The sequence below is a fragment of the Pelodiscus sinensis genome, chromosome 2 (genome assembly GCF_049634645.1).
Source record: "Pelodiscus sinensis isolate JC-2024 chromosome 2, ASM4963464v1, whole genome shotgun sequence".
Classification (NCBI taxonomy): Eukaryota; Metazoa; Chordata; order Testudines; family Trionychidae; genus Pelodiscus; species Pelodiscus sinensis.
Window position 1 is genome coordinate 78,217,317 of NC_134712.1, and position 20,472 is coordinate 78,237,788.

At 43.6% G+C, this 20,472-nt stretch overlaps 1 protein-coding gene across 7 annotated transcripts in view; it reads right to left on the reverse strand.

The window, feature by feature from the left end:
• RBBP8 (RB binding protein 8, endonuclease) overlaps positions 1-20,472 on the reverse strand; it is a 114,612-nt gene that overhangs the window by 34,256 nt on the left and 59,884 nt on the right. For all 7 annotated transcript variants that reach the window (XM_075920885.1, XM_075920886.1, XM_075920887.1 and 4 more), the window contains 4 exons: positions 16,927-17,002; positions 12,811-12,980; positions 10,019-10,123; positions 3,797-3,891 (listed from right to left, as the gene is read on the reverse strand). In XM_075920885.1, the coding sequence (XP_075777000.1) occupies positions 3,797-3,891; positions 10,019-10,123; positions 12,811-12,980; positions 16,927-17,002 (446 nt within the window). The remainder of the gene's footprint in view (positions 1-3,796; positions 3,892-10,018; positions 10,124-12,810; positions 12,981-16,926; positions 17,003-20,472) is intronic.

Here is a 20,472-nt window from a genome sequence, read left to right on the forward strand (position 1 = left end):
GGGGTTCTTGTCACTATTTTTCCAGTAGTCAGTCTTGAGTCATTTAATCCACTCTCTGCACTGGTCAGGTAAACTTCCAATACTGCCAGCTTCTTCACTATTTGGTAGTAAAAATGGTCATTCCTTGAACTCTTACTAAAATCTACTATTCAGCTGGACTCACTGCAGAGATTAAAATCTGCCTGTGCTCCCACAATCATGAAGCACTGTGTTTTGCAAAGGATTTCTTCTTGTCAATGTCCGCTGCAAATGCAGAAGGCTCCCTGAAGTTTTGTTTGCAGAGCAGTGCTCAGATTAAAATAGAAGAGGGAAACAAAAGCAAGCCCCTTGTTCTAATACATCAGATCATCAAGCTGGTGTTTACTGCAAGTCAACTGTCCTCTCCCCCAAGAATTGCCAAAGAAAGTCAGTCCAAGGGATTGAGAGATACTTTTGGCAGACTCACGGAACACGAGCCCAAGGTGGACTGGGTTTACCCAGGTTTGAACCCAGGGTCCTGACTTGAACTGTCCAAACTTGTGGGGTGCTAGGACCCTTGGTTGAAGACTAAGTCCAAGAGATTTGTGTGCAGATTTTAAGCTCATGTCTGGGTCTGGACTTACACTCCACTGTAGACGTACCTTTAATGCCTTCCAATAATTCTTTAAGTGAATATGACTAATGTCACACAGAACTAAGAGGAAGTTATTCACCTTGGTGCAGTAACGACAGTTCTTCGAGATGTGTGTCCCCATGGGTACTCCACTGTAGGCGTCAGGTCATTCCAGTGCCGCAGATTGGAGTGTTCGTGGGCAGCGGTCGCACCGCTGTTCACACTTTTTGATCTCTCGCGTGGTCCGGCTCCTGCCAGTTCCTCAAGTCCACCCCAGTGTCTGAAAGATATAACGAGACTCTGAAGCAGGGAGGAGGGCAGGTAGTGGAGTACCCATAGGGACACACATCTCAAAGAACTGTCATTACTGCACCAAGGTGAGTAACTTCCTCTTCTTTGAGTAGTGTTCCTGTGGGTGCTCCACTGTAGGTGACTGTGTAGCAGTACTTGAATATAAGGAAGGCAGCTAACGGAATCGTTGCTTGTCCACAGTAGAAAGCACTGAAGACGCTACAGCGGTGTCAGTAGATAGTTTATGAGAGATTGCATAATGCTTCATGAAAGTATTGTTAGTGGATCAAGCCGCTGGTCTACAAATATCTTTTAGAGGAACCCCACGAAGGAAAGCTGTAGCGGTTGCTACGGCTCTAGTAGACTGGGCCTTCAGTGTGTCCAGTAATGGTTTGTTGTGTATAACATAGCACTTCTTAATGCAGATAACAATAAAGTTTGAGATACGTTGCGATGAGATAGGTTGACCCTTGCTACGTTCTGCTAGTGAAATTAGCAGGCAGTCCATCTTACAGAAGTTCTAGTTCTTTCCAAATAGAATGCAAGCAATCTTCTCACACCTAGTGAATGAAGGATGGTCTCGTGAGCACTCCCGTGTGGCTTGGGGTAGAAAGATGGGAGTACGACAGGCTTGTTTATATGGAAGCCTGAATAGACCTTTGGAAGGAAGGATGAGTGTTGATGTAACGTGACTTTATTGTTGCTGAAGTTGGTGTATGGTGGAACTGCCATCAAGGCTGCTATTTCTCCAACTCTGCGAGCAGAAGTAATGGCTAGCAGGAATATAACTTTAAGCATCATTATTATAAGTGGAGCGGTTGCTAGTGGCTCAAAGGAAGCACAGGTTAGAGTGTCCAAAACTAGCTCCAAGTTCCACGCAGGCAGTGATAACCTTTGCGGAGGATATACGTTGAGGAGACCCTTGAGGAACCTACGTGTGGTAGGATATGCAAATACTGAAGAACCATCCACTGAGGTGTGGAATGTGGTGATAGCTGCTAGATGTGCTTTCAAAGATGCTAGAGCTAACCCTGTTTCTTTTAATTGTAGGATGTAGTCCAAGATGGCAGTATGTGGATCCAACTTCCTAGCAGTGCACCAAGATAAGAATCTGCGCCACTTTTGAAGATAAGTGGTTCAAGTGGACTGCTTTCTACGATGTAATAAAATATTTCTCACTTTCTCCGAACGTTGGAGTTTGTGTTCTTGGAACCAATTTTAAGCCAGGCTGTCAACTGTAGCGTATCATGTTGAGGGTGAATTAACGTCCTGTTGTCTTTGGTTAGGAGATCGGAATACATGGAAAGGTGATAAGGTGAGGAGATATCCGGTAAAGGTAAGGGAACCACGTTTGCTGTGCCCAGAATGGAGCTATGAGAATCACTGCTGTGCCATCTCTGTTGACCTTCTTGAGAACCCTGGGGTTGAGTGGTGTAGGAGGAAAAGCGAATAGGAGGGGGCCTCCCCAGTGGAGGAGAAAGTCATCCCCTAGAGCAGTGGTCCCCAACCTTTAGAGGCTCCCGGGCGCCCAGGGGGTGGGGCCACTCACGCGCTAGGCGCCCGGGGGCAGGGCTGCGCGTCCGGGGGCATGCCAGGGGACGAGGATGCTCTTGCACCCGGTGCTGGCATGTTCCCCAGGGCCGGGGCTGTGGCCACCCGAGCGCCTTATGCTGCCCGAGCTACGCGCCCGGGGTCGGCACTGGCGCGGCTCGAGCGCCACGTGTCCGCATGTGCCCCGGGGCTGGGGCCACCCAAGCGCCACGCACCTGGCGCCAGTGTGTGCTGCGCGCCTGGGGCCGGCGTCTCCCATGCGCCGTGCGCCGGGGCCGGCCCAGGTTGTCGGCGGGTGCGCACAAATGCCCCGGCGGGTGCGCACAAATGCCCCGGCGGGTGCCATGGTGCCCGCGGGCACCGCGTTGGGGACCACTGCCCTAGAGATCCTTGACTTATGCCAGCCCTGGAACAATAATGCTGGCATTTTGCCGCCATATGCCCCAAGAGGTAAGACAGGTAAGTTTTGAAATTCTGGGACTGTTTGTGATGGTAAAAACAAGATCTTGGATTACTTGGAATCTCTGCATTCGTAGATACGCCCTTGCTGCGGTTGAATCTGGATAGGCTCCAATGAACTCTAAGGTGTTTATAGGCAAACACATTGACTTCTGTTAATTGAGAACGAGGCCTAAGAATTCGAAAGTGTGTTTGGTTATGGATATCATGTACAGAGTATTTGTCTCCAATAAACCCTTTATTAGACAGTCGTCTAAATAGGGAATAATCATAAATCGTTGGCGACGTAAGTATGCCGCTACGACAGCGAGCGTGTTGGAAAACACTAGGCGCCAATGACAGGCCAAAGAGTAGGACACGGTACTGATAGTGGTCCGAACCAACCACAAAGTATAGGAACTGCAGGGATGGAGTCACCACTCACCTCACCCCCTTGAGGGATTATTCTAGTAGCTGCCCCAAGTTACAATGGGGGCTGGGTTCAATCCGCAGACTGCTGGAAGCATGAGAATTATAAACATGACACCACTCTTCCCTCTAGCTCTGTGGCCCTAGCTCATTGTTTTATTAAAATGAATAGTTGCAAATAGGGGGAAAATAATGTATTTTATAAACTACTTAAAGCCTGTAGACAGAACAGCCTGCTCATTTCTCTTCATCATAAGTAAAGGTAGGACAGTATTTAGAATACCTAGAAAAGGTATTATTCAGAAGGCGTCTGCTGAATCTTAAATTGAAAATAATCAAGAACCAATTACTTTTCTTTCTTCTTATATCTTTTACCTACCTGGAGAGCAGCACTTTCCAAACAAGGTGAGTTACATAGCTTCACAAACACTGTATTACACAACTGGCTTATAAGATTTTTTTTCTTTTTTTGAGAAATATGGGAGCATTACTTACAGATTCTTCTTGATCAAGTCCAATGGTTTCTGCAACAACTGCAGCCAAGTTAAAAGATGGCTTTGCAATTGGATAGTTTCCCAGCCCTTGTTTATCTGTGTGTATAGAAAAAGGAATGAATATTGAATTATACATACAGTGAACCCTCGTTTATCGCGGTAGATAGGTTCCAAACCCGACCGCGATAGTTGAAAATCCGCGAAGTAGGGACATGTATATTTAACATGTATACAGCGAGCCCTCGCTACTTCGCGGTTCGACCATCGCGGATTCACGTATATACATAATGTAATGAAAAAAGTCCGCGAAGTCGTGAATCCGCGATGGTCGAACCGCGAAGTAGCGAGGGTTCACTGTACATAATTTGATTCTACTTTTACAAAGAGATGGTGCAAATTGATTCAGATGTAAAAAGAGCCCATACATTGAAAACCACATCAAAGTGGTAGAAATGTGCTGAGCTGTTTTGGAAATTGTCAATTTAGTGAACAAATTGGGTTCTTGTCTATGCAGAATGGAAGATATCCCTTGTATTCATATGGAATCCCCCAAAATCAAACTGTACAGAGACAATCTGAGCAGAAGTTTCCCTTTCAAGCTTCCTATCTAGAGTATGAATGCTATAACAGTGGCAAATGGACTGGTATAGTACTTGTGTCAATGGTGACAGTACTTAAGAATGTAAAGGTAGATGATGTAAACTTTTAAAGTCTAACTTTTCTAATATGCTACATGTAGCATAAAACATTTTACACCTTCATGACTGAGAAGACTAAGTAAAGCATGATGTTCTACATTCTTTAGAATAAGAGGAACATTAGCTAAAGAGAGTATTATGCAAGGTTATTAATTACTGATTTTTAAAATGTACTTAAGATGCCTAATTACTTCTTAATGATTACATCTCTAAAACATAAACGGTAAAATTTCAATATAGGTTTAAACAATAAATATATTTGATCTGATTTTAGTAGATAGGTAAACAGCAGAAAAGGAGAATATTAAGATTCCAGTCAAACAAATGTGTTAAAGAGTCATTACCTTTGGCTAGCCTCAATGATTACTCTTTGCAAGCTGCCATGGATCTTTTCCCTAAAGTCCATGCGTATCTTGAAATAGCTATCTTTTCCAACACACTTCTTTACTGGTAACCAGGCAGAACAATTAGAGTGCTGAGTATAGCAGCAATATCCAAACAGACAAGGAAACACAGATCAAAGGGACCCAGAAGAATGGACTGTGTTCCCTTTGATTTCTGCCTATCCTCAAAAAATATCCTAGTGGAGCATAAAGGAAATAAAATCCTGAATAGGGAAAGACAGGGTTTCTCACCTTGGTCAGTAATGAGGTTCTTTGAGGAGGTTGTCCCTCTGGGTGGTCTACCTTAGGTATCTGAGGTGCTGCTGTCGGAGAATTTAGGTAGCAGTGCTCTTGAGATAGGCTGTGCACACAGAGCAGCCTGCACACGCCTGTGCGGCTACTCCACATGCGCAGCCAACTGCCCCTTCAGTTCCTTCTCTGCCCCAGAAATAGGTAGTTCTGAGGCAGAGGGGAGGAAGGGTAGGTGTGGTAGAGCACCTACAGGGCCAACCATCTTGAAGAACCTGTTAGTGCAGAAGTTAAGTAACCCTCTTTTCTTCTTCTTCTTCCTCTTCTTCAAGGAATGTTCATGTGGGTGCTCCATTTTAAGTGACTAGGAAGCAATACTCATGCTCTAAGGAGGGAGCTTCGGCTCATTGCTATTATGCACAGCACCTGGTATCATTTGGCCAAAGTGTGTATCCTGCAACAAGTAAGTTTCAAGTGCATAATGTTTAACACATAATGTTCCTTTTTAAGTCCAAGGAACACCAAACAATTTTTTTTATGAGGAACACCAAGGATATTTTTGTTGAGAGAAAAAAAAAGGGGGAGGGGGAAGAGAGAAGCTATTGGCAAAAATCGGGGGTGGGGGTGGTGGAGGAGATTGAGCATCAAAAAAAATAAAAAAGGTCGCCTGCCCATTTAAAGGCAGCCATTTTGAACTCTGTCATTCTCCACAGCACACCTCCGACTGCCTCACGGCACACAAGTGTGCTGCGGAACATAGTTTAAGAAACACTGGTCTAAATAAAACGTAACTGCCCTGCAGACGTCCAGTGTGTGCAATGCAACCTCTCTACTGTCTGCATGGGATTTAGGGAAGAAGACAGGTAAGTAAATGGGTTCATTACAATGGAAGGGAGTTGGCATCTTAGAGAGTAATTTGGGGTGAAGGCAGAGAATAACTTTATCCTTGTGAATAAAGTAAATGGTGGATCTGCCATAAGAGCACCTAATTCCCCAACTCTCCTGGTGGAGGTGATCACAATCAAGAAGGCCACCTTCATAGACAGGTTGCTAAGGGCTCAAAGGGCTTGCATGTTACTGCCCTAAGCACTAGGTTGAGGTCCCAGGATGGCGCTGGGTTCTTTGTGAGTGGGTAAGTGTTTTGAATGCCCATCAAAAACATTTGATGGTAGGATGAGTGAAAACCAACTTCTCTTCAATTGGGAGGTGAAATGCTATTATTGCAGCCAGATGAACCTTCAGGGAACTAAAGGAGAGCCCTAACCACTTCAGGAATAATAGGTAATACAGTACAAGAGGAAGTGAGGCAGACGTGGGAACTATTTATTTCTCATGGCATCACAGAGAACCTACACCATTCATATAGGCATGAACTTCAAGTAGTCCGCCTGCAACTATTCAAAAGAACTCGCACAGGTCCAGAATAAGCTGCTTCTATTGAGGTGAGCCAATCAGATACCATGTTTGCAGATGGAGTTGTCCAGATACGGGGATGTTGTATCTGACTGTTGTTCTGAGTCAGAAGAGCTACGGCTACACTAAGGGTATGTCTAGACTACAGGGTTTTGTTGACAGAAGTTTTGTCGACAGTATGCTTCTGTCGACAAAGAGTGTCTAGACTACATCCAGTTCTGTCAACAAAGCAAGCCTCTTTATCGACATAACAGTGTGGACGCAAAGGACAGTGTAGATGCAATAATGCCTTCTATCGACAGAACTCTGTCAACAAAAGGCGTTATTCCTCGTAGAATGAGGTTTACATACGTCGACAAAACTGCTGAGTTCTGTTGCCGTTATGTCGACATAACTCAAAGGCAGTATGGACGCAGGTATAGTTTTGTCAACAAAAGTCCACTTTTGTCGACAAAGCCCTGTAGTCTAGACACACCTTATGAGTTTTGCTACAAGAGCCAATGCAAATTAAGCACAAATTAGCATTTTCTCACGCTTCATTTGCATACTCTCTTTCGTTCCGTTTTTGCGCTAAGGGTTTTTGCGCAAAAATAAGCAGTGTATCCGTGGCCGTTTTGCGCAAAAACCTCTTTTCCTGCAAGATCCTTATGCCTGTCCAGGAGAGTATATTAGTTAGTTTGTGCTGGGTCTCCAGCAGGTTCATTAGGGAGATCTCCAGCACATCTGCCACTCTCTTATATAGCTCTTGAAACAACTTGAACTCATCCCCTGAGGTAAGGGGAGGGGACATAATATTGTCATTGGGTGACAAAGATGGAACATGGGAGGTGGGAGGGGGAGAGTTGGCGGAGATGTATTCATCAATGACTTCTGGGTCATCCTCTTCCTCCACAAGTGATCAGTCCAGGGATTGTACTGATGGAGTCTGTGGTATATAGGAGGGCACTGACTGTGGTTGTGTTGCTGTTGTGCCCTATACAAAGCCCATGGGTCTCAGTAGGGCCAGTTAGAGGGCACTGGCACCAGAGGGTGGCTGTCACTGAGGGAGAGGCTGTGACTGCTTCAGGGTGGAATGCTTTGGGGTGTTGGTACCTACTAAAGATTCCTCATCTTTGTCACTCATCAGTAGTGGTGCCGACCTCACATGAGTAGAAAGGCTGAACCTCACCGTGGTCGGAGTACTATTGGGGCCAAATGATGGCATCCCTAGCACCGAGATGACCCGGAGCTCCTTGCTCGGAGTGAAGAGATGTGGTCCTGGAGTCATTGGTGCTGAAAATGGTCCTGGGCATGATGCCAGCAGGGCATGTTGTACTGTCGGTGCCGAGTGTTTGTGCTTCTTCGGTGCCGAAGGTAACATGGAAGCAGTTGGTGCCGAGCTGGAATGCGGCTTTTTCGGTGCCGACAAGCATTCTAAAGGTATCAGCGGTGCCAACTTGGATTTTGTCCTGCCCACTACTTTAGACCTGGCCCTAGTAGGGTCCTTAGCCTCTTGGGATGTGTTGGTACCTGACGGTCCTGGTGCCTCTCTCTCCGGGGCCTTGGGTGCTGTTGGTGCTGAGGGCATTTTCTGAGATGGTGCCCGCTTTTTTAAAGGGGAGTCATCTCTGGAGGCTGAGTGGGCTCAGTTTTTGGACTGGTGGTCCAACACCAACTCCTTGGCGCTCAACCCTGAAGGAGCTGCTTTTCCCAACACCACCATTGGGGATGGCTGTCTGGGCAGTGTGGAGTGCTCGGGGTCCGAAGTTGGCCACACGGTGTTCTCCAGTAGGAACAACTTCAGTTGGAGCTCCCTGGCTTTTCTGGTGCATGCCATGAACTGCTTACAGTGCTCACACGGTCTCATGGAGTGTGCCTGTCCCAGATACACTGCGAATAGCTGTACGAAACTGGTATGGAAAGCCTGCAGGACAGGCAGCTTTTGAAACCTGGGAAACCAGGTATCCCAGGAAGCAAAACAGCCAAAAGGAAAAAGGCCCAAAAACTAATCAAGAAATAATTTTTAAAATAATTAATTAGAAACAGTCTTAATCTAACAACTATAACACCACCACCATCTAACTCTAATCTAATACATTTGAAAAATATCGGAGGGCAGCTATAGGTTCTGACTGAAGCCAGCGGTGGCAGAGAAGGAACTGAAGGGATGTTGGCTACACATGAGGAGTAGCTGAATGAGCGGATGCTGGCTGCTCCACATGTGCAGCCTACCAAGGGTACTGATACCTAAATTCTCCAACTACAGGTGCAGCGGCACCTCAGACACCTAAGATGGAACATCCACAAGGACACTCCTTGAAGAAGAAGCAGATGATATGTTATCATCATCATGCTTCTATGACAAAAGACCCCCCAAACACTACTCCCACGTACCAAATTAAATACTTCCATCTCAATTCAATGGAAAACTGAGTTTAGGAAGTGGTATTAGGAAAGGTACATTGAAAAAGTAGTGGCATAGTTTTGATGACTTGATAAGGATACTGGAATACATCTTTCACACCTACATCCACCACAGTAATTTCACAGTTCTATAGAAGATGCAGTAATAGGATAACACATTAATTGTCTGTCACCTTTAGTCTGTTCTTTAACTAATTGATGAAGATTTTAGAATTAGCTACATAAACTGAAAATTTAAACACCCATCAACTCAATGCCAAGAATGCATGAACAAAAACAAAGTTTGAACATTTGGAATCAAATGGGAGAAAGCAGATTTTAGTTGTAACTTCTCATACTGAAAATACTACTGGATGACTACAAGAATAATAAGATCTAGAACTTACAGTATTTTAATCTATTTTACAGACATTAAAAGACTTTCCCAAAATAAAAATGTAACTCTGTGGCAAGAACAGGACCTACACCTCAGGGCTACATCTACACTGGCATGATTTTCCAGAAATGCTTTGAATGGAAAAGTTTTCTGTTAAAAGCATTTTCGGAAAAGCGTGTCTAGATTGGCAGGACGCTTTTCCGCAAAAGCACTTTTTGCGGAAAAGCGTCCGTGGCCAATCTAGACGCGCTTTTCTGCAAAAAAGCCCCGATCGCCATTTTCATGATTGAGGCTTTTATGCGGAAAACAAATCTCTGCTGTCTACACTGGCTCTTTTGCGCAAAAGTTTTTCGGAAAAAGACTTTTGCCCGAATGGGAGCAGCACAGTATTTCCGCAAAAGCACTGACAATCATACATGAGATCGTCAGTGATTTTGCGGAAATTCAAGCGGCCAGTGTAGACAGCTGGCAAGTTTTTCCGCAAAAGCAGATGATTTTGCGGAAAAACTTGCCAGTCTAGACACAGCCCAGGAGTGTATGCTAGCTCACTTATCCACAGTAATACTGCGATTAAGATAACTCCTTTTTTCTGGCTCGTGAACTCAAATTGAAGACTACAAGTTGAATTTGAGTTACTGATTACCCATAACTACCGGTGTTTTTTACCTAGTGAAATAAATATGATTAAACCTAGTATTTACTTGCTATAGGAGACAGTCGTTGATCACAGGTGTCTGCCACGAGTATTTCCTTCCCATGGTGGTTAGGAATTTGAGTAGATGACGACAATGGAACTTTTCCAAACTCTAGATAAAGGAATAAAAACAAATGTTAAATTGAATATAACCTGGCTTTATAATTAAGAATAGGCGCAGAATGGTTTAAATCCTGTAAACACTTATGCACATACTTAACTTTATGCATGTGATCAGTCCCAATATCTTCATATGCTTAAAATTGTTTCCATAATTAAGATTTGAAGGGAAAAACAAAGAACAAGAATGATAACAAATAGAAGTTACATCTCTTGTGATGTAATAATGCCACAGAAGCTCAAGAAGAGTACTTGTTATAATGAAAATGGAAAAGAAGCCAGCCAAGCAAAATTAAAGGTATCTGACAGATAATTATCACTTTTTATGCTGATGCAACAAATCAGTTATGTATGTAACACATTAGAGTTTGACCTCATTTACTTCTCTGAGTAAGCCTATGTTCTGTACACCTGCCAGCCTCAAGGGAAGGCAGTTGAAAATTATTCCCCAGTAGTAAAAATTCTATGCAGTTGTCCCAGCAACAGGTCAGTTAAGACAATGGTGAACATAGTGAATAATTTGCATTTTGGATTACAAGCATGACATTTTGTATGGTTATACACTGATACATAGTTAAACTTTTCCACTATGGTATCAACAGCTTGTAAGAGTTGATAATATACTTTGTGATTAATATCTACTGTTATTCCAAAAAGAAAATAACTGTTGCCTTTGAAGAGTCTTCAGAAACTTCAGCTGGTCCAGAATGCAGCTGCTTGAGTCCTAACTAATATTCGTTATATTGAACGCATTATGCCTATGCACTATCGTGCTCCAGTAGCTACACTGGCTTCTGGTATGTTTCTGGGCACAATTCAAGGTCGTTGTTATGACCTATAGAGTCCTAAACGGTTTGGGACTAGAGTACCTGAAGGATCGTCTCCTTCCATACGAACCTGCCCAAGGATTAAGATCAACTGGGGAGGCTCTGTTTCGTGTCCCTTCACTTATGGAGATAAGGTTGTCATCTATGCGGCGCAGGGCCTTCTCAGCTTTTGCTCTCAGGCTATGGAATTCCTTCGCCTGGAATATTTGCCTGGTGCCAGTGCTAACATTGTTTCGCTGCCAAGATAAAGCCACCCTTTTTTACCTGTGCTTTTAATGATGCTTGAGTTTGGGGGAGGGAGAGAGAAGGAAAAGGAGACCTCTCCTCTCGGCGTGTCCTAATAGGTTTTATGCCCTCTTCTTGTGGTCTTTTAGTCTACTTTTGTATATATTGTGTTTTAAAATTTTGTAAGCCGTCTTGAATATTTTAAATGGAGAGGCGGGGTAAAACTATTTTAAAATAAATAAATAAATAAATAAATAAATATCATAATTTATACTTATAATTATACCTGCAGGATACATTCCTATTTCACAAGAAATAAATTAACATAGTATGAGCATCTAGAATACAATAGTCAGATCTAGTAGCGTGCATTCTGTGATTCATTATAATACATGCAGGAAATCTTACTGAATCTTATTATTTACATTTGGTAAGTAGATGTCTTAGACCAAGTTTTGATTAATGCAAATGCTTCAAGTATTAATTGATTTTTGTGCAAGACAAATGTAAGCAGGATTCCTATAGCAAAAAAACATGTTTTGCAGTTACTTAATTCAGATGGCTTGTTAATTTTGATGCAACTTGTTCTGTAACAAATATTGCAGGGTAACTTTTCTTTTGTTCACCACAAGGTGGTGCTACAAGCATACATATAGCAGAAACTTCAGTTTCAAACTTAAGTATTATTCCAAGAAACTAAGTTAGGGAAACCTAAATGGGAAGTGCAAAGTCCTGAATGGCTATTAACAAATATCTAACAAATAAGATCTGGTTTGCATAGGTATTAACTTAGGCTACAGCTTTTACTAAATAAATAGTACAGCCAAGGCTGTGCGTGAAGGAAAAAATATAATTTAACTTTCAGATTTTTAATGGTGAGGGTAATTAATATTAGCACAATTTACATATATGATGGAACTTCCATGGCCTGTCTTTGAATCAAAACTGTGTGTGTTTCTAAAAGATATGCTATAGCTGAAAAAGAAGTTATGGACTTTGTGCAGAAATTATTGGGTGAGGTTCTTTGACCTGTGTTATACTGAAAATCAGACTAGAGGATCATAATGGTCCTTTCTAGACTTAAAAAATAGTCCGTGAATTTATGATTCCAAAGCAGTTTTCAGAGTTGACTTAGTTTTTGCTTACAAACTGAACAAGTTTGGTTCTAAATACATAACCCTATGAGACCATTTTTGCAATTACTTTTAAACTAATAAATTCCATTTAAAATTTAAATTGATCTAGTGTAACAATGAGTCACATTTGTTAATTATCTGAACAAAATTTGGTGTCAGTCCCTCAAAATCTTTTAATTATTAAGAAATTCTAGAAATAAGAAGTTTTTCTAATTCTATTGTCTGCCAAAATCGTACACTGATATGAGAATTCAGAAACCTTGAGAGAGCTTGACAAACTTTAAACATACCACTAGCATAGTGTTCATACCAAAACAACTTTTCACCCTAGGACACAAGCACAATTTTGACAATGCACAACGAATTCACTTTAGGTTTACAGAAGGCCTTTAAATATTTTTTTTAGTTCAAAATTAAAAGTGGCTTTTGTTTTCTTTTCCCCTTTAAAATCTTTACAACACATTACAGAAAAGGATGGCAAAAATACTTACCATTAGTGCTTTCAGAATGTTCCAAATCTGCATGTGTTTGCTCTGTGTATCGAACATGCCTATTCTCTTTCTTTCTTCGGATACGATTAACCATTGATAGTGAAAAAGACTGAACTGGTGAATCTGGAATGACCCCTTCTTCCAATTCCACTGCTTGTGGGTCTTTCCCCCTTAGGACAGAATTCAGAGCTAAAGTAAAACCTAAATCCAGCAAGATTAAGAGCTAAATCTTTAATTTTAAAAAGTTTATGAAAATCAGCTTTAGAAAATGACAATCACAGATTCAGACTATATACAGGCAGTCCCCGGGTTACGTACAAGATAGGGACTGTAGGTTTGTTCTTAAGTTGAATTTGTATGTAAGTCGGAACTGGTACATATTGTAGGGGAAACTCTAGCCAAACATTTTTTTTAGTTTTGGATAGCATAGGGAAAGGTTAACTCCCCTCTAATGTTTGTTTTGCTGTCTGTTCCCCTGTTCAGAAGATTTCACATCTATTTCTGTCCCTGTGACAAACTCAGGACTAAAGGAGTAACTCATCAAATACCAAACAGCTCTGCACCATGCTTTGAGCTAATAGCTTTATTTCCACACACCACCCAGGGTTCTAGGAGGAGGGTCCTTTTTTTGCTAACACAATGAGGCCAGCACTTTGTTTTGGTGGAGTCTTTGTTTGCCCAGGGAGCCCAGCATGTATAGGGGGAGGAGGGGCGGAGAGGCTGCTTTTGTCTGCTGTTCGGCAGCCTGTTGCTCAGGGGAGGGGGCAGCCTGTTGCTGGCAGGGGGGGAGGGGGGAGGCGTGCAGGATGCGAGGCCACGGGGGGGGGGGGGGGGGGCACTTTTCCTCTGCCCGGCAGCTCTGCGGGATCCCTGTCCCTGTGGCCAGCTGCTGCAGGCAGAGGCCAGTTGGAGCCAGCAGAAGAGGAGGAGGAGGTGGATTCTAGGACCCAGGTGAGCGAGCCCCGGGGACGCTGCAGCGCTCCGGGAGCCCGGCATGTATAGAGGGGAGGAGGGGCAGAGAGGCTGCTTTTGTCTGTTCGGCAGCCTGTTGCTCAGGGGAGGGGGCAGCCTGTTGCTGGCAGGGGGGTGGGGGGGGCAGCGGGCGTGGGGAGGCACTTTTCCTCTGCCCGGCAGCTCTGCGGGACCCCAGTCGGAGCCGGCCCGAGGAGGAGGAGGATCCTAGGACCCAAGTGTGCGAGCCCCGGGAATGCTGCTGCGCATGTGCGGGAGTTGCCTCACCCCGTTCGTATCTAGGGATCCGACGTAAGTCGGATCCACGTAAGTCGGGGACTGCCTGTAGTAAAGCCAAGAGCAACATGATATAGAATTAATATCACCATCATGACGCCAGATTATTAGAAGAGATGGACCTACTAAGAAATTCAGAAAGGCTAGATCATCCTGTGAACTTCATAAATGTTCATGCTTCGGGGCTTAAGTCAATCTCTTACAGTAAGAACCGTCAAGTTCCTGTCACTTTCGATGACAAGATACAGACGTAGTTAGACCACTGGTCTGATCCATTATGGCAATTCCAGTAACCCTTAAGAATATAAAACATAAAAGAAATGCTACCTGGCAAGTTTAAAGTTGCTTATTGTCAAAATTGCTCAGGAGACAATCTTCCTCAACACACGATTTCATGCAACAACTTACTGACTGCCCTATAAAAATCTTTAATTATTTTTATTTAGAAAATTAAGGCAACTCTTAAGAGCGCCTCATACCCCAAACTGTATGCCCCCTTTTGAAGAAGGAAGTAACCTGAAACCTTTTAGAAAAAAAGTAAAATGTATCAGTAAGTGTGAAGTTTCCTTGGGCATGCTTTGTGTTGGGATCACAGAGGAAAGAACAAGCTCTAATTAGAGATTTCTGAATAGAATAAACAGATTGTTTTATCCTTTTTTGTCCTCTTATAAAAAAACAACAACAAAGTGATAAGGAAATATAACGGAGGCTGCCTTTGTCATTTTTCTTTAGTGTTACTTCTCCTTTTGAGTCCTTAAAAGAAACGAGAGACTAGGTGTCACTCTCCTGTCTTTAGACAGCAGAATATGAGGTCTTAGATCTAAAGGAAGAGGAGGAGGAAGTGTAGAGAAACTGCCAAGCAAAATCCTAGCTATATACTAAAATAAAATAAAGTAACAGAAGAGGAAATAAGACATGTTTATAGTGTCTTTACGTTGGTGATTTCAAAGTATTTTTCAAAAATGAAAACTGAGGCACAGTTAGTGAATTGTATATGGAAAGACTTGCAGAAACCATCCAACATATTTGAACATGGCAGTGTCTGATCTTTCCAAGAATAGCAGCAAAACTTGTAGTAAACTAGCACTTGAAAACACAAATGTTTATTATAAAGAAAAACGAAATAATAAGAAAAGAGCTGTTTCATGATCAAGCACTTTGATATATACATACTGTTACAGGGTCAGGTCAGAGGGATACAAAAGAGTGCTTTACTGGAGTTCGGAAGATGGGCAGGCTTCATCTAAAGGAACTCCTCCCAGCCTACAGGGAGGATTCAGAGGATCCAGAACACCAAATAGTTACAGGGAACAAATTAAGAAAAAAAAGGGACGGGTGTAGAGGTCAAAAGGCTAAAACAAGGGAACTGGATGGGAACACCATCCAGAGAACCCCATACAGAGCTCACTGCTCCTCGAAAGCATTGAGAGAACCAGCAGACGGCACCCAGTAGAACTCCGCCTGGATTTGTGAACAGATACAGGAGCAGAAATAGGCCCCAGAGTCGCAGGCCCCTCCTTCAGCCAACCTCTGCTCCCTGGTCTTATAAATGGCCATCTTGGCTATAGGAGGAGGTTGACAAAGAGGTCCCACAACTTTGTGGGGCAACAGATGGGGTGTGCATAAATTAATAAGTGAGGGGAGAAGTGCAGCTACAATGTCATCAACAGGTTCTGGAGGCACTGAAAGAGGGGCTATAACCTGGCACACTCAAGACAGATGTTCACTAGGGTGTCCCTCATACCACAGTAGTCGTAAGTGTCAGGAACAGGGATGAACTGAGCCAAGTACACACCCGAGCTCACAGTGCCATAGAGGATTCTCCAGCTAACGTCCCCAGTGGTCCACAGAACCAAGGTGGAATAAAGAGGCCCACCAGGGCTTCCCACTCTCTATTGGTGGTAAGAGGACCTGCCATTTGGTATCTGGGTGGGACACAAATGTGGGGAAATGAAGAGTGTGAAGCACAACCATGTATAGAAGACTTTTTGGCATGGTTCAAAAGAGGACCAGCTAAAATGCATGCAGCTGGTTCGGGTAATGAAGTCTTAGTTTTAGGTCTTGCTGCTAAGATACAAAAGCAATGAATATCTAAATCCTCTTGTCTAAGCTCTTACCATCATAGGACTGACTTCTAGAAACCCAGAAATGAACAAAATAGTTTGCTGTTGCTTCACAGACACATGAAAGAACATTAGCTCCCTCTCCATAATGAAATATCTCTGTATTAAGTATAACACCACACGTTAACTTCATTATATTGAAGAACAAGCAAGTAACTGAATTGAATTTATACTTGGGGGTTCTCCTGTAAAATGTATTGCTTTACAGAGATTTTCCCCCTCACTAAATATAGTTTAGAAATCTCTTTCTAACCTTAGAATCTATAGTTATAAGTTAATATGAATTTAAAATCCAAATCTATAATGACCAAGATAATTTAAAATGACCATGGTTTCTTAAATCTATCAATAAATCCAATCATTTGTTTACAGAAATTCTTCCCCCTTTCCTCCATATACACACTAGGAATGTAAAATCCCGCTTAACTGTGATGTTTAACCAGTTAATCAACTGGGGAGGGGGCAGAGGAGGCTGCTCCAGATGGCTGCTGGGCTCCATGGCTAGTGATGAGCTGCTCCACCACCACTGGTTAACCGGAACTGGTAAGCATCACTCATTAAGGCTAATCTTTCACATCCCTCACACACACAGTGTAAAATAAGGAAAAATGCTGCATATTACCAAGATAATTGTTTTCAATTCTTAATTAATTCCAAATGACAATGGACTTTCACTGGACAATTTATTTAGTGATCTGATTCATTTGAGGAATTTAAACAAATATTTAATATTTTTTAAACTTACTCCATTTGCTTTTGCAACTGTTGAAGCTGTTCAGATATCTTTTTATTTTCATCCTGTAAATTGTTCTTTTCATTCACTGAAATATATAACAAAATATTAGCACACACTAACCCTATATTGCATTTGACTTCTGTTAGTATTTCTAACATGACCAAGGTCAAATTATTATACATCTGTAAAAATTATAAGATTCTACTCTTTTATTGACATTTACAAAACAGAAGTATTTAAGTTAGAAGTTAGTCATTATCAAGGTTGCAAATTACTTTTTTACAGCAAGGTTATTACAAATCACTGAATTACAATGTTAATTAGCTCCATGTAATTAGTAGCTACTTTAATTTTGGATGTGAATTTTTTGCAGTCAAAATGAACATTTCATTTGGGTTCCCTGACATAAATGCCTATACTGGGGACATAGAAACCATGAAAAAAAAACCTAATTGAGGCTTACTTTTTTGGTCCCCAAAATAACCAGATCATCTGAGAAGCAATAATCCATTACTATGATACTGGCAGGTGGAATCTTAGAAATTAAAACTAGAAAAAAATATCACAACTTACATCTCTCATTACAACATCTCTAACTGTCCTATTTCTGCCTACACAAAGCCTCATCTTCATGTCTCTTCCCAGAATGTGCCATATTGCTGGAATGCCAGGTCTACCTGTTAATTTTCTTGATTGTCATGCTTTTGTTGCATTTTCTTCTTATGTATTTTCTTTGTATTTATTTTGTTTTTATCAAGACAGCCACAGTCACAATTATGGCTAGGGCCCTACCAAATTCACAGTTCACTATGATCAATTTGACAGCCACAGAGTCTTAAAATTGGTCTTGATCCAAAAGGGGATTGTAGGGAGTCTGAAAGCTATTGTAGGGGGTTTGCAAGATTGCCATACTCATTTCTGTTCTACCTTCAGAGCCCAGATCTAAGGACAGCAGCTGCAGAGTTTGCTGCAACTGGAGGAGGCTGCTAGAGGTGGAAGCAGGTCCAATCTCTTCAGTGCTGTTGGGAGGGCTCCAAACAGGGATGCCTAGCAGCTAGCCAGTACCAGTGGTGCCCAGGGCCCTGGACAGTTTGAAAAATGGGTGCCCTAGGCTTGGGAGGAGACATCGGGTGAAAGCCCCAACCCCAGCAGGGATTGTGGGGGTTAAAGTCTGGAGCTCAGAAGCCCCTGATCCCCAATTGTAGCCTTGGAAAGCCCAAAGCCCTGGAGGGCAAAAGCCGCCAGGCCAGGTCCCTGAACCCAGGCAGGAACTAGGGGTTGGAGGACAGAAATGCAGAGCCTGGGCACTCTGAGCCTCAACTGGAACCCTGGGTGGGGGAAAGCAGCCCCAATCCTGGGTAGGAGCTAAGGGAAGGTGCAGGGAGGCAGAAGCCTAGAGCTCAGGCAAGAGCTGTGATGGGTGAAAGTCCCAAGGGGAGGAGAGATGGTAGCCCTCAGTCCAAGTTCATGAGCCTGGACAGGACCTGCAAGCAGTGAAAGCCCATAGCCCAGGAAGGAGCTGGTGGGAAAGGAGGAAGGACCATGCTTGAACCCAGCTGCACAAATGGCAGCCCTGAAACCCTGCTGGAGCCAAGATATTCCCAACCACAGTCAGAGCTGCTGGGAGTAGGGGAGGTAGCAGCCCTAAGCCCAGGTGCCAAGAGCTCAGGCAGAAGCTACTATGGGGGAGTGGCAGAAGCAGCCCTAGAGCTGTGGCATCTTGACCCCAGGTAGGAGCCATGAACAGAGAGGAGAGATAGGGAGGAGAGGTCAGTGGCAGCCCCGGAGCACAGACATCCGGAGCTGGGAGTAGCAATCACAGCCAGTATTCCCTCTAAACTGAGGGGCAGCACAGCTTCACAGGTGATTAACCAGCCCTGCCCAGTGAGTCAGCTCCTTGCACAGAGCCCTGAGCCTCTGACTGGGCGGGGCTGATTAATCACCTGGGAAGCTGTGCTATGGTGCAGCTTAGAGGGAACACTGGTTGCAAGCCCCAGCTGGAGCCCAAGAGGTCTTCAGTCTCAGTTGCCCAGAGCTGCTTCTGTGCTGTCTGTGGAAGTCAATTAGTCTCATTCTCCCTCTCATAATAGCAGAGCAGGGGAAGGATGAATCCTGTCCCTCCCCAGCTGATTTCAGGGAGATCAGATTTCTCAGAGTAGGGCCAATTTCACACACCGTGATACGTTTCTCACGGCCATGAAATCGGTAGGTTTCTAATGACAGCCCTACTAAAGTCTTAGTTCATTGTGATCAATTTCCCAGTCAGAGGAGTTTAAAATTCCTCATTTTCAGATGTTTACGCCTGAAATTTCAGGGTGTTGTAATCCTGGGGGAACAGGTGTTCTGATCCAAAAAAGGATTATGGGGAAGGACTGTTGTAGTAGGGTCACAGGATTGCCAGCCTCTTTTCTTCTTTGTCTTTCTGTAGCTGCAAGGGGTTTCCAAAGGTGGGTGTGATTCCAGCTGGTTGGTGAGGGACAGGACTTCATTGTCTAGGGGGAAATCACACCCACTTCCAGTACCTCCCCTGGTTGCAAAAAGCCCCATGGTTATGCTGCCTTCCAAACTGGACTAGGAAGGAGGCAGCCACAGAATTTACTTCTGCAAGAGGAGGTTCTCAAAGATAGTGGTGAGTCTGAGCTGCTGTGTGAGCTGGGGAAACACAGGACACTCTTCCAATGCATGGCTGGTGTTGGTGGAGGTTATACCCATCTCAGGGTACTTCCCCCAAATGCAAGAAGCTCTGACTTCCATAGCCATGGAGTTTCCTGAAGCAAGGGGAAGTACCCAGAGGTGGGTCTAATTTCCCATCCCTCCCCTCCAAGAGCAGTTGTGCAGTGTAAGAGGAAGTCCTGTCCCTCTATAGCCTGGCCAAAGCTAGTAGCAAGAAACAGCCAGTTAGAGCACTCCGAGTAACATGGGGGTGATGAAACCTACAACTGGGAACCTGCTCCAGCTTCAAGAAGCTCCCTAGCTTCCTTTCAGGGCCCAGTTGTGAAAGTAGCCCAGAAATGAGGGTGGCAATCCTGCAAGCCCCCTTGCAATAGCTTTATGACCCCTGTTAGTCCCCCTCCTTTCTTTTTTTTTTTGAGTCAGGACTTCCGAAGCTACAATACCCTGAAATTTCAGATGTAAACATACGAAAGCATGAAACTTACCTATTTAAAAACCCTTTGGCCATTAAAACGATCAAACTGGACTGTGGCTTTTTGTGAAGTGGACACAACAAAGACAAGAAGGCTAGGGTAACAAGGTGGTTCCTGTAACTGCAACCCTTCCACTTCCAAGTGCAACACAGATCTGGAGTAAAGCATGGTAACGCAGATGGCCTGTTGACAGTACACTGTTTGCTGACCCAAGCAGTCCAACCCCATAGTGTTGAGCAAGGGAAGGGAAATGTGACAAAGTTAGGCCAGATGGCTGCAACTGAGTGGGAAAAGGCAGCCCTAGATGGGTAAAAGGCCCGCTCCCCTATTAACTAAAAGTGGGTTACTACAGGTCAATCAGGATCAGATAAAAAGGGGCTGTCTCAGGTAGATTACAATTAGTAAAGCA